The sequence below is a fragment of the Carettochelys insculpta genome, chromosome 3, assembly GCF_033958435.1.
Source record: "Carettochelys insculpta isolate YL-2023 chromosome 3, ASM3395843v1, whole genome shotgun sequence".
NCBI lineage: Eukaryota > Metazoa > Chordata > Testudines > Carettochelyidae > Carettochelys > Carettochelys insculpta.
The window spans coordinates 125,849,342-125,861,484 of NC_134139.1; the positions used below are offsets into that span (position 1 = coordinate 125,849,342).

A 12,143-nucleotide genomic window follows, 5' to 3' on the forward strand; every position below is an offset into this window, starting at 1 on the left:
TTGCATTCTCAGCCACAAATTTCACCTGGCCTTCAATGCTACTCAGAGACTTTAGGCAAAGACTGTGTGATTCCAAGCACCTCACGTACAAAGATGCTGGTAACAGTTAATATTCTTTGCATGCAAGCAACTGAATTAAACCACAAATTTACCCTTTTAATCACTTCAGGTGGATACGTCATGGCTTAGCTACGACTTTGATTGGCCATGGACTCCTTGACTAGTACTCAACGCTCTCAATCTCATTTTAAGGACCACTTACTTTGTTCTAACACAGACCAGAAGGTAAATGAAAACTAGGCCACACTGTCTTTGTTTACCACAGGAGCTAAGCGATGTTTAAAACACGTTAGTTAACATGTATTAGCTATCATGTTTTCTAAACACACATTTTCTTACCCTACACAGGACTGAGAACTGTATCATTTAGTAATGGCCAGGAAAGAATACGAAAATGAAAGAGCATAAATTTGAAAAAAATAAAAAGAGGAAATAAAAGGTTAAACTAATTGTCATTAAATTGCTGTGGTGCCGAGCAAGCATTATTAAACTGAATGATTTTACACATAATTTAACAAGTTGATAACCACTGTAAAAATTTTGTCAGCCATAATGAAACCCACACCAAAAGAAACCCAAATCTCAGGTGGGCCTATTCTACATACTTATCAAGAGGTCTGAATCTGTCTTCTGCCATGGAACATGCAGAGGCTGCTGCCTCTCAGTCATGAAAAATACTTCGTATTTGGGCCTCATTTTATATTTTAAGAACCTCTGTTTGCTTGGGGATAGTGACATCAGCTGAGGTGGCAGACTCACAACTGTATCAGAGAGGCCCTGCAGTAATGGTATTCCTCATCAGAGCACCTTTTAAGAAACATTGTCAGATAGCTCTGACAGAGCTACTGGGTATCCATCACATGTACAGTAGCTACTACATGGACAGGTCTGACACCGGGGAGGGTGGGCAAAGGGCGCAGCTGCCCTGGGGCCCAGCATTTCAAAGGGGCCTGGAGTTCTGGCCACCACTGCTGCTGAAGCTTTTGCAGTGCCACTGCTGTGATGCTCTGCATGGCTTAGAGAAAGGGAAGTGGCCGGCACCACAATTCCAGCACTGCTAAGGGCTGACTGCCCTAGGCCACACTCCTTCCACACCTGTGCCGAACAGAGGGGAATAATAACTTCTCTTGATCTGCTGGAAATACTCCTCTTAATGCACCCCAATATGCCATTAGCCTTCTTGGCTACAAGGGCATACTGACTCATATCCAGCCTCTCTTCCACTGTCATGTCCAGGTCCTTTTCTGCTGCACTGCTACTTGACCAGTCAGCCCCAACCTGTCCTGTAATAATGCTTGGGATTCTTCCATCCCAAGTGCAGGACTCTGTCCTTGTTGAACCTCATTAGATTACTTTTGGACCAAACCTCCAATTCATCTAAGTCACTTTGGACCCTATCCCTACCTCTCCCTCTAGCTTATGGTCATCTGCAAATTTGCTGAGGGTGCAAACCAGCCCCTCATCCAGATCATTATGAAAGATGTTGAACAATACCAGCCCCAGAACAGATCCCTGGGACACTCCACTTGAAACCGACTGCCAACCAGACATTGAGCCACTGATCGCTATCCACCGGGCCCGACCCTCTGGCCAGCTTTCTATCCACCTTGCAGCCCATTTATCCAATCCATACTTCCTTAACTAATGGGCAAGTATACTGTGAGAAACTGTATCAATAGTTTTGCCAAAGTCAAGGTACATCACATCCATTGACGTCCCCATGTCCACAGAGCTAGTTATCTCATGATAGAAGCTAATCAGATTGGTCAGGCATAACTTGCCTTTGGTGAATCCGTGTTGTCTACTCTTGATCACTTCCCCCCTTTAAAGTTCTTCAATATGGATTCCTGAAGGATCCCCTCCAAGATTTTTCTGGGGATTGAGGTAAGGCTGACCAGTCTACAGTTCCCTGCATTGTCTTTCTTTCCTATTTTAAAGATGGGCACTATATTTGCCTTTTCCAGTCATCCAGCACCTCTCCCAATCTCCACGAGTTTTCAAAGATAATGACCAAAGGCTCTGCAATGACATTTGCCAATTCCCTCAGTATCTTGGATGCATTAAATCCAGACCCATGGATCTGTGCGTGTCTAGCTTTTCTAAATAGCCCTTAACCTGTTCAGCTACCTAAAGAATACACAGATGAGTTAACAGACTGAGGATGAAATAATATTTGTAAGATGGTCATAACCATCAGTTTGTGTGCTTTACGACCTACAGCTGGCTACTACTGGAAAGTTTAAAAAAAAAAAACAAAAAAGATTAAGATTCACCATTTTAATAGTAGATCATCTTCCATCCATCTCACCTGAGAACTGTATAGCATGCTACTTCAGAATTTTGGGCAGGAATTATGCTCTCTCTTTGTTTTGTTCAGTTCTGAGCACATCCACTAAATAGTTCACCAAAGCATAATACACAAGTGCAGCATTTCCCAAAGTGTGGTCTGAAGCCCAATACCAGTCCTTGGCATAAAAATACCAGTCCTTAGAAAATATACAAATTATTGCTATGTACTATTATCAGTGTGAATAATAAACAGTGAAAATTTATTCATTTTTAATTTTTATATGCATTTATATTTTTCGGATGCAAAAAAAAGGTAATGAAAGAAACGGGTCCCAACTATATAAAGTTTGGGAAACCCTGCACTAAGGCCTGGATCTATCAAAGCTTTTAAACAAGTATTTTATGCATGTGAGTAACCTTGCAGGAGTGCCAAATGACTGCTAACATGCTTAAAGTTAAGAATGTGCTTACATGCTTTATTAAATGTCTATTTAAAGAGTCATACTGACGTTCCTCATCCAAACACTTTTGTTTGAATCTTTAAACTACTTCAGATTTCACATAAAAATTAAGAATACAGTACAAGACTGAAAAAAAACATTACTCCGAGTAGTAGGGCCCCAGAAAAGGGAAGTAGCGCAGCAAATTGAAACTGATGCAATGCTGGTGAAGTTCATTTTTCTGCTCCTCTTAGACAAGATAAATGCAGTTCTGACTGGAAGAGAAACAAGAAAGTGATGATGCTCCCTCCCCATAGTCTTTAAAACATGTTGCTGACTTTGGATGGAGCCTTGTCTACATGGAGTGTTATTCCAGATCGGCCATGTCTGAATACTCACTCCTGGCACATTTGCCAGATACCTAGGTGGATGACTAAATCTCATAGCAGAGGCTTGTATCAGAGATGTGTGGGGCTCTGTCTACACATAACAACTGTTATTAAGGCAGGATGGTAATTTAAAACTCACTAACTATTCCCAATTAACTGTAACTGTTTAGCCACGTGTGGATGTTCTCATTCTAATGTACGAGTACCTTATACTGAACTAGGCTAATCCACTTTAAAGTGAATTAAGGTAATTTAGAATGAAATAGGCTTATTGTGGAATAAGTGTGTCAACATGTGGAATTAATCAGGAATAGCTATCATGAAGTAACTTCATGTGTAGAGAAGCTTTCTGTAACATGCAACAATTAAAACTAAGTAGGTATTAGTCACTAAAAATGAAGTTAAATTGCAGTATGTTCATGTTCAGTGTTACCTTTTAAAACAATTATCAAAAACAATTAAATACACTAGAAACTGGTCTTTATCTTTCATAAGGAGCATGTGGAAAACAATTAGACTCATGGTACAAAAACAAAACAAAACAGACTACATTTAAACTCAGGAATCACTGGTAGATATTCATAAAGGACCAATTTCAGAGTCTTGGGCTTCTGCTTAACAAAGAGGAAACTGGTCCCTCTAGTGTACTCTTCATGTAGAAGAAGGGATGAATTTCAGAGTGTTGCCATAAGAAGTTACAAAACAATATTACAGCAAGAGATACCAAAGTACTTACAGAAGTTCCAGTGAAATGGGACATTTCTCCAACATACATACTAAGGTGCCTGAAGGTTCCATTTCAGGACAGATGAAAAACATTGAGCAAAGAATGTCAATGAATCCTGAACAAGTTAATAATGTTAATAAATAAAATTGGTTGTGACGCACTGATTTTGCAAATGTTTATATTTAGTGCAGTGTTTTGATGTTATGTGAGACACTTTCATTTAGAAACTGTAATACATTCAATTTTGGTAAACAGGAACCTCTGTGAAAGTAACGTCAAAATTCACCTTACATACTGCACTGACAGGACACAATCAAAACCTGTGCTTCTGTACAACAGAGCATGCACAGTCTCTTTCAAAGGACTTTTACACAGACATCGAAAACCCAAACACTCATTTTTATGACTATTAAAAGGAGTGAGCAGATCTGAATCATACATCCAAATAACTGTGGGATGGTTTGGAAACATATAGGTTAGTGTTGAAAAGACTTACTTACGAGTATACTAGTGTGTATGTATTACTGCTCTAGTTACCTAACTTTGGTTGGCAGCTAAGTTAAATTTCCAATGGGTTGTAGGGGAGAGGGAAAGAGTCAGCCTCTTGGTGTGTGAATTGGACAAACCTTATCTCATCTAAATCAGAAGGAATATAATGTTGTTTTCTAACCACATTTGAATATCTTTTTCCACTCTAATGACTGAGGCAAAAAAAAAAGCAGTTGAATGATATAGTAAACATTCAATTTAACCAATTTAACAGACTAATGTGGGGAAGGGGTGTCCGTTAATGTCGAAAGTCCATTATATCTGAATGGTTATACTGGATGATGATGCACTGACCCTCCCAGCCCAACGCTCACTCCTGTTCTCTGCCCCCTGCTTCTCTCCCCCCTTCCTGCCCCATTCTTCCCCTCACACCTCCATCTCCCTCTCTGAATTACCAAGAGAGGAGCTGAATGCCAGCCTGACTCATTCCACCTTCTGCATCTTGCAGTGCTGTGGCTCCTCCAGCCCCCAGCTCCAACCTGCCCACACGAAAGTAGACCATGGCCGCCCCCAGCCTGCCAATGAGCAGCAGCCTCCAAAACCATGGCTGCTGCTCAGCAGCATTGCAGGCAGCGCGGCTGGGCACCGACATGCTCCATGCGCATGGCACTGGGGGAGGAGAGCTCCTATACCCTGTCACAGCACCCCACCCCACCCTGCTAGCTCCTCTGGCCCTGGTGTCCCCAGCCAGTGCTGGGGGGTGGTGACTCTGCAGGGGAGGGGGGCAGAGAAGAGGGGACTGTGGTAATCATGAAAATTCTCTTGGGACACCACTGCCTTAGATGCTAACTCAAGCAGAGCTAGCAAGAGGTATGTCTGCTAGCACCCTCCAAGCTGCTGAGGAGACATACTCTGAGATGTAGATGGACTCTTTCTTTTACAGGATTGCTTCCATATCCGGGAACTGACATTCCTGTCAGGAAATAGAAAGACCCCTGTTTCAATTCCACATACACACACCATAAAAAGAACACTAAGCCCATTAGAAATTAAAATCTCTGCTCTGGGAAGGCTGGCAGATTATTAGCTCCTGACCTCTTCTTCCCCTACTTTATCATGTTCCTATCAGCCACACATTTTTACATGCAGCTTGTTAAAACGATCAAACATGTTACCATCAGTTTCAAAGACAGTTTGCACTCAACCATAAAGAAGATTTTGGAGATGTTTCTGTAACTTTTTTTTAAATGGACAGGGTTGTTAACCCTAAGCCAATCCTTTTTACCCCAGGGAGAGGTGATCGAAATATGTCTGGCCTTAACCATTTGACCTGTCCAGTCTGGGTGACCCTTCCAGGAGCTGTAGCTCCCGCTGGCCTTGAGACACAGGTGGAGGAGCAGATAAGGATATCAATGCCAGGATAGGGAAAGCAACAGCTGCATTTAAGATTCTTTCGTCCCATATAGAGTTCACAAATAATATTTGCAAAGACAAAACTGCGCATCTTCAATACAATTGCAAAAAGCGTACTCTTGTATGGACAAGAGATCTGGCGTACTAAAAAGTCTTCAAATTACAAGCTACGGACATTAATAAATAAATGCCTAAGGTACATTCTTCATATCAAATGGCAAGACTTTGTCATAAATGAGGAGCTTTGGAGTAGAGCAGGACAAGAACCATGTGATGTTCTAATCAAGAGATGAAAGTAAGGATGGCTAGGCTACACTCTCAGAAAACCATTATCCAGACTCGTCCGTTAAGCTCTCAAATGAAATCCGCAAGGAAAACATAGAAGAGGATGACTTCAGACAATGTGGAGAAGATCTACTGAGAATGAAGGACAACAAATGGGGTACTCCTGGAGTCAGCTAAGAGTATTCTCCCAAGACAGAGTGAAGTGAAGGAGACTTGTAGATGCAGTATGCTCCACTCGGGGTACGAGAGTTTAAGTCAGTAAGTCATAAACAAGATTTTGAGCTTCTATTGGATCCTCATCTTCTAGTGAAGGTCATTTTAGAGACCAGTGAGAAACTTCTGAACCGAATTGTATCAATTAAATCTCAGAGGAGCCAAGCTGTTAACATTTTAAATAGCTCCAGGTACCAGTTAAGGCTGCAGAGAAATTGAATCAATATTAAATTAAAAGTATAAATTGTTATAAAAACTAGAAGTGATTTAAGCGTATTAATCAATGTAAGCACTTTGTATGATGACCTAGATCCTACTTCCACTGAAGTCAGTGGGAGTTTTGCCACTAAATTAAAATGGAAGTAGTATTGGTATTATATGTTGCTTTAGATTTTTTTTTCCATTTGATTTGATATCATTGACCAAAAACGCAAAGGTGTGCAATAAAAGACTGAACTTATTGCAACAAGCAAAACAGCAGCTGAGATCTGAAACCAATGTTTTGACAAATGACATCAAATTACACATTGCCACATTTAGGGTGGGATACAGTTAAGCTGTATCCCACTCCCTTTCATACTTGTGGAACCTAATCAAATTCAATATATAAAATAGGCATCCAATTTTAAAACTCTGAAGCTGAGTGTCTACATACACCCTACTTGGAAGTTAAACTTTGAAGTAGGGCACTACTCCATTCCCGGGAATGAAGTAAGGCCTTCGAAGTTGGGCTCCCTATTTCGAAGTTAACTTTGAAGTAAGGGAAAATGTGTGTAGACTCTCTGCTGGCTACTTCAAAGTAGCGCCTAACTTCTAAGTTAAATTTGAAGTTAGTTTCCAGTGTAGACGCACCTTCTGTGTCCCAAAACAGGGAGTTTGGATACTGTAGAGGACTGTTAATGGGGGTTGTTAAAAGTGACTGCCTGATGGCTAGCTGGCAGATCCTCTGTCAAGAGCTTTTTGTAGAAATATCTACATTGCACATAGCATTAATTATCTCTTAATGGGCAGTCTCCTTAGAACTTAGCCCTGTCCCTTCATGCATCTGAGTGCAGCTGGCAGGCTCCTCTGCTCTCTCTCTTCTCCTGCCTGGTGTCCACTGACCAGAGCAGCTCAGCTGTAAGTTATGCCAGTTATTCCAGTGTGCCAGATGATCAAATAGCAGTTAAATAAAAGAGTTTACTGTATCCTGTAAACTGTTATTCAAATCAAATACAGAGATTCTGTGGAAAAATGAATGTCTATACAATATGCTAACATTTCCTCAAGAATCTGTTAAGATGTTTGATCATAAATGGCACATAGTGGTACCGTGATAAAATTTAATTGATTCAGTCTTCCCCTCTTTCTAAGAGCATGTCTATACTTCCAGGAAGATCAACCCAGTCAGGTCAATATTCTGGAGTTCAATTTTGCGTGTCTGGTAAAGACACACAAAATCAATCTCTTTCAGGTTGGCAGCTGTGATAGCCAGGAGTGATGGAGGTCAACAGGAGAAATGTTCCCATTGACCTTCCTTAGTTAGGACAGTCAGGTAAGTCAATTTCCAATACATTGATTTTAGCTACTGGGGTAGCTAGAATTTCATTGGTGAAATGGACTTCCCTAGTATCTCCCTAGTACAGGCTAGTCCTAAATAGCACTGACATCATGCAAGCACTGGTACTTACTTTACAGCTGTAACATTTAAATAAATGCAATTTAAGAAATGGCACACTAATAGATGAGTATGCAACACCAATGCAAATACTTTTTGTAAAGTATTTTAAAAATAATTTTCTAAAAGTGATCTTCAAAAGCAAAAGTCTGATTGTACATACTGTTTTCAGATGCCCATACAATCTGAAAAACAACTTTTCTCCAATGTTTTTATAGTATAGTAATTATAGGTGTCATTTGTAAAAGCAATAAATAAAAAATTTTCAGATATGTATGATTTTTTCAATTGATGGTGCACTATATACACTAACCTATCAGGAAAAAAAGGCCAAATTTTTCTTGAAAAACTAGTAATACATTCCATATTTAAATTCTGAGATTTGCAGTTGTATACTTTTGGCCTACTGCAACAGCTCAGAGAACCTCTTTCCCAGCCCAGAAATTGCCAGCTCCACTAGTACACTGTGGAGGCAGCCTGGGTCACTCTCAAAGTAGCAAACATCAGTTACCGATTGAGCCAGCAGCAGGTGCTGGGGCCCGGCCAGCCAAGCAATAAGAGGAGGCTCACCAGAGCTTTTCAGGAAGTTCATTGGCCCCTGATGCTTCCCACGTTTAATATTTAACCGGGGAATCGTGCAAGCCAGGCAGAGTTTACCTGGCAGATGTCACTCCAGGGAAGAGGGAGGTACAAGGCGAGGAACTGCAAGTGGTTGAAAGACGCAGGAGTGCAAAGTCTCTTCGGAGCAGAAAAATACCTAGCCTCCCGCGGCCGCCCTTCCCGGCCAGTGCCCGAGGAGCCCGCTGCCCGGGAAGGGGGGCTGGGATCATTGAGCTCCACCGACACGCACGGACAATCCGCTCCTGAGCGCGGCGGGGTCACCCAGCACCCCTGGAACCAAGGGCCTGCCCCCGCCCCATCGCACGCCGGCCACCGCAGCTGCAGCCTATTAGGTGTACCCGGGCCACCATCTCCGCGGAGACCCTCCGCCCCTATACCCTGGTACCACCGCCTGAAAGCCGCCCTAGCCCCCAGCCCGGCCTCACCTCCGGGTACCAGCCGCCTGCCCCCGAACAAACCCGTCCCCTCTTGGCTCCCGGGACCTCCAGCCTCTCTCCTCGCACCCCTCTGCCCCGCTCCCGGGACACCCCAGCCGCCTTTTACCTCCCCGCTCCCGGGACACCCCGGTCCCTCTCTGACCGCCCCGCGCTCTCACCTTCCAGCCGGCCGAGCTGTTGCTGTCGCCCTTATCCTTGAAATAGGGCACGCAGCGCACCATCCAGTCGTAGATCTGAGACAGGGTGAGCCGCTTGTCCGGGGCGCTCTCGATGGCGCGGGTGATCAGGTCGGCATAGGACAGGTTGCCCCACGCGTTCCGGCGGGACGAGCATTTCCGCGGCGCCGCCGCCGGCCCCCCGCTCAGCCCCGCGGCCGCTGGCCCGGGGGACTGGCTTGAGCCCTCCGGCCCGATCCCCGAGAGCGGGGCCAGCGGCCGAGCCGCCTCCTCCGAGCCCAGCGCTTCCCCTCCGCTGCTGGGAACGGCGCTGCCGATGGCCATGGGCGAGCTGCCCCCTTCCTCCTCGTCGTCCTCCTCCTCGGGGATCATGGAGGCGGCGTCCGCAGCCGCTTCCCCCGAGGGATTGGCCGGGCTCGCCTGCGACTCAGGCCTCTGTAGGGGCCAAGTGCAGGAGCGCGGCCGGCTTCGGGGCTTGAATTCGGGATCCAACTCCACGTCCAGGGGGGACAAGGGGGCGGGGGGAGACGCCTCTGCCATTTTGGCTTCCCCTCCTCTCGCTGCGGCTGTTCCTGGGGCGGCGATGAGATAGACCGGTCCGGACCCCAATCCTCCTCCTCCTTCTGCAGCAGCGGATCAGTGCCTCCCAGGCAGGGGCGAGCGAGCGAACATGCCACTCTCCATTAAAGTCCTGCCGCCTCCTGCCTTCCCCGCCCCCCTTCCAGCAGACAGCGCGCGGACACACAAAATACTAATAACAATCACAAAGCGATCAATAAGGGATCAAGCGAGGCCAGAGATTCCAGCTGCGCCTTTGGGTCGGGCTGGCACCAGCAGCAGCCCAAACGCACTGGAGTTGGTGCAGCTCAGTGGTGTGTCTGTGTTTGTTTATATTTCACTCCATGCAGCTGCAGAAGTGCTCCACTGGCAATCACGCTGTATCCATGATGAGAGAGAGACAGAGACCTCCCCAACACCACCAACCCTGTTCCCGGTTGCCCGAGCAGGTCGCCCTTTTTTTCCCTCTCTCTCTCTCTCTTTCTCTTTCTGGAGGAAAACAGTCAGGGGTCCTTCCGATTACACTGATGACTTTTTCTTCCTTTAAAACGCTTCAGAGAGAGCTGAAGTCTTAATGTACATCCACTTGCTCACTAGCATTTGCCGTAGTTATGCATTCCACTATCCAAAAATACATATATCAAAAATAAATTTCACAACCAGCCGAATGGGGAAGAAAACGTCACCCCGATTTTTTACCCTTCTGCAAGGAAAGCAAAACAAAATCAAATCAAATCACCGGTCTTCCGACAGGTCCAGAAGCCTCCAGCCGTCCTTAGGGCTGCCAAGACGATGGGTTTTGTTCCAGCATCAACACCACATTCATAACCTTCTTGCTCCTGCTGCTGCCATCTTGACAGTTTCCCCCGCTTTCGCTCAAGTCATTTAAAACCCCTGCCAAAAGAGACAGAGAAAGACACAGCGGCAGGGGAAGGCGTGAAGGGGAGGAACCAGGAGCAATCTCTAGCTTCCCGCAAAAATAAAGATCCAGATTCACAGGAGGAAAAAGCGGCGCTGGTGCATGGTTTCCTGATTCTCCTGCTGCTGCGTCTTCACCTCCTAGTCGCCTTCCCTTTAAAGGCAAAGGAGAAGAAAGCAAAAAACCGCCCGAACCCTCTGTAAACAGACGGGGGAAAGCAAATGATCTGCCAGAGAAAAATAATGCTGCTGCTGCTGCTGCAGCTCGCCAGACCAGCCCTTCATCCAGCACTCTATTGACTTCCACATTCCTTCTTCTAACCAGCAGCACCAGCAACCAACACAAAGTTATAGACGCACGCAGCGAGGCGCAACCTAACCAGACAGCAGCCTGGTCCCCGCCCACAGGGAGGGCTGATGAGCTAAGCCGCAAGCAGAGAAGGGAGGGGGCAAGTTTCCAAGCTACTACAGAAACCTGTGTTATCCGATAGGTCTGGCTCTGTCAACAGCAAATGCTCTGTTAATGCTGTCTTTAACTCCTCGAAAGTCAGGGCGTTCAGTGTGTCATATGGTCATGCATATTTATATCTCATGGCAAAGCTATACAGACTTAAAGAGACACTTCTTCATTAACTATTTAATCTAATTAGCCTATTGCCTGTGCTACAAACATATTTATTTATTGAAGGAGAATGTATAATTTTTTTTTTTATTTCTCCCCTCTGCCAATGACTCTGTGTGATCTTGAAGATGTCTCTTCTTTTTTCTGTATCTCAGTTTCCCCAACTGTAAAATAGCAATTTTAATGTTGGGCTACAATTGATTAGAGTTTATAAAGTCTTTTAAGATTCTCAAATGGAAGTTGCTGAAAAAGTGCAATGCATTTATTACTGTGTCTGTTTTCTTTCCGCATTATCTCATATTGGACAATGCAAATAGATTTTTGTTCATAGTTAATTTTAGTCAAGTTCACTTAGATGCTCATCCACTAACACATTGTTTCAATATTTAAAGTTTTTAATGATTATACTATGTAATATTGCACTGCAAATACCATACAGTTATGTTTATTTTGTTTTATTTTAAAAACTGTTTTCTTTGTGATTTTTGTTCTACATTCATGAACTTATTTCTATTGCACTTAAACTACATAAAAATAATTTTATAAAACCTATATTTTGGGTCAAATATAACATTACTGTGTCTCTTCAAAATTTCATTCTGCACTTTGAGCATCTAGGGAAACATGTTCAGACGTATATATATACAGATCTAAATCCACTTGACTTCCTCTTTAGAGTACATACTTTAATTGAAAGCGCTCCTAAGTAGCTCAAAGAAAGGCTTTTGTTAATTATGTCTTCAGTATATCAAAGCCAAGAGTTTGGCAAAGCCAAGAATACACCAGATATAAAAGTAATAACATACATATAGGTAGAAGTATATAACACAGCAACAAAAGTGTATCAGG

The 12,143-nt window shown here is 44.0% G+C and overlaps 1 protein-coding gene across 7 annotated transcripts in view; it reads right to left on the reverse strand.

The window, feature by feature from the left end:
• FOXO3 (forkhead box O3) overlaps positions 1-11,050 on the reverse strand; it is a 203,888-nt gene extending 192,838 nt beyond the window's left edge. For 5 of the 7 annotated variants that reach the window (XR_012645073.1, XR_012645072.1, XM_074990776.1 and 2 more), the window contains exon 1: positions 9,179-11,041. Coding sequence is in view for 5 of the 7 variants with exons in the window: in XM_074990776.1 (XP_074846877.1) it covers positions 9,179-9,736 (558 nt within the window). In the remaining 2 variants the exon portion in view is untranslated. Of the gene's footprint in view, positions 1-9,178 lie in introns of all 7 variants that reach the window. The other 2 variants (XM_074990779.1, XM_074990774.1) reach the window with 2 other exon arrangements.
• Positions 11,051-12,143: the final 1,093 nt, after the last annotated feature.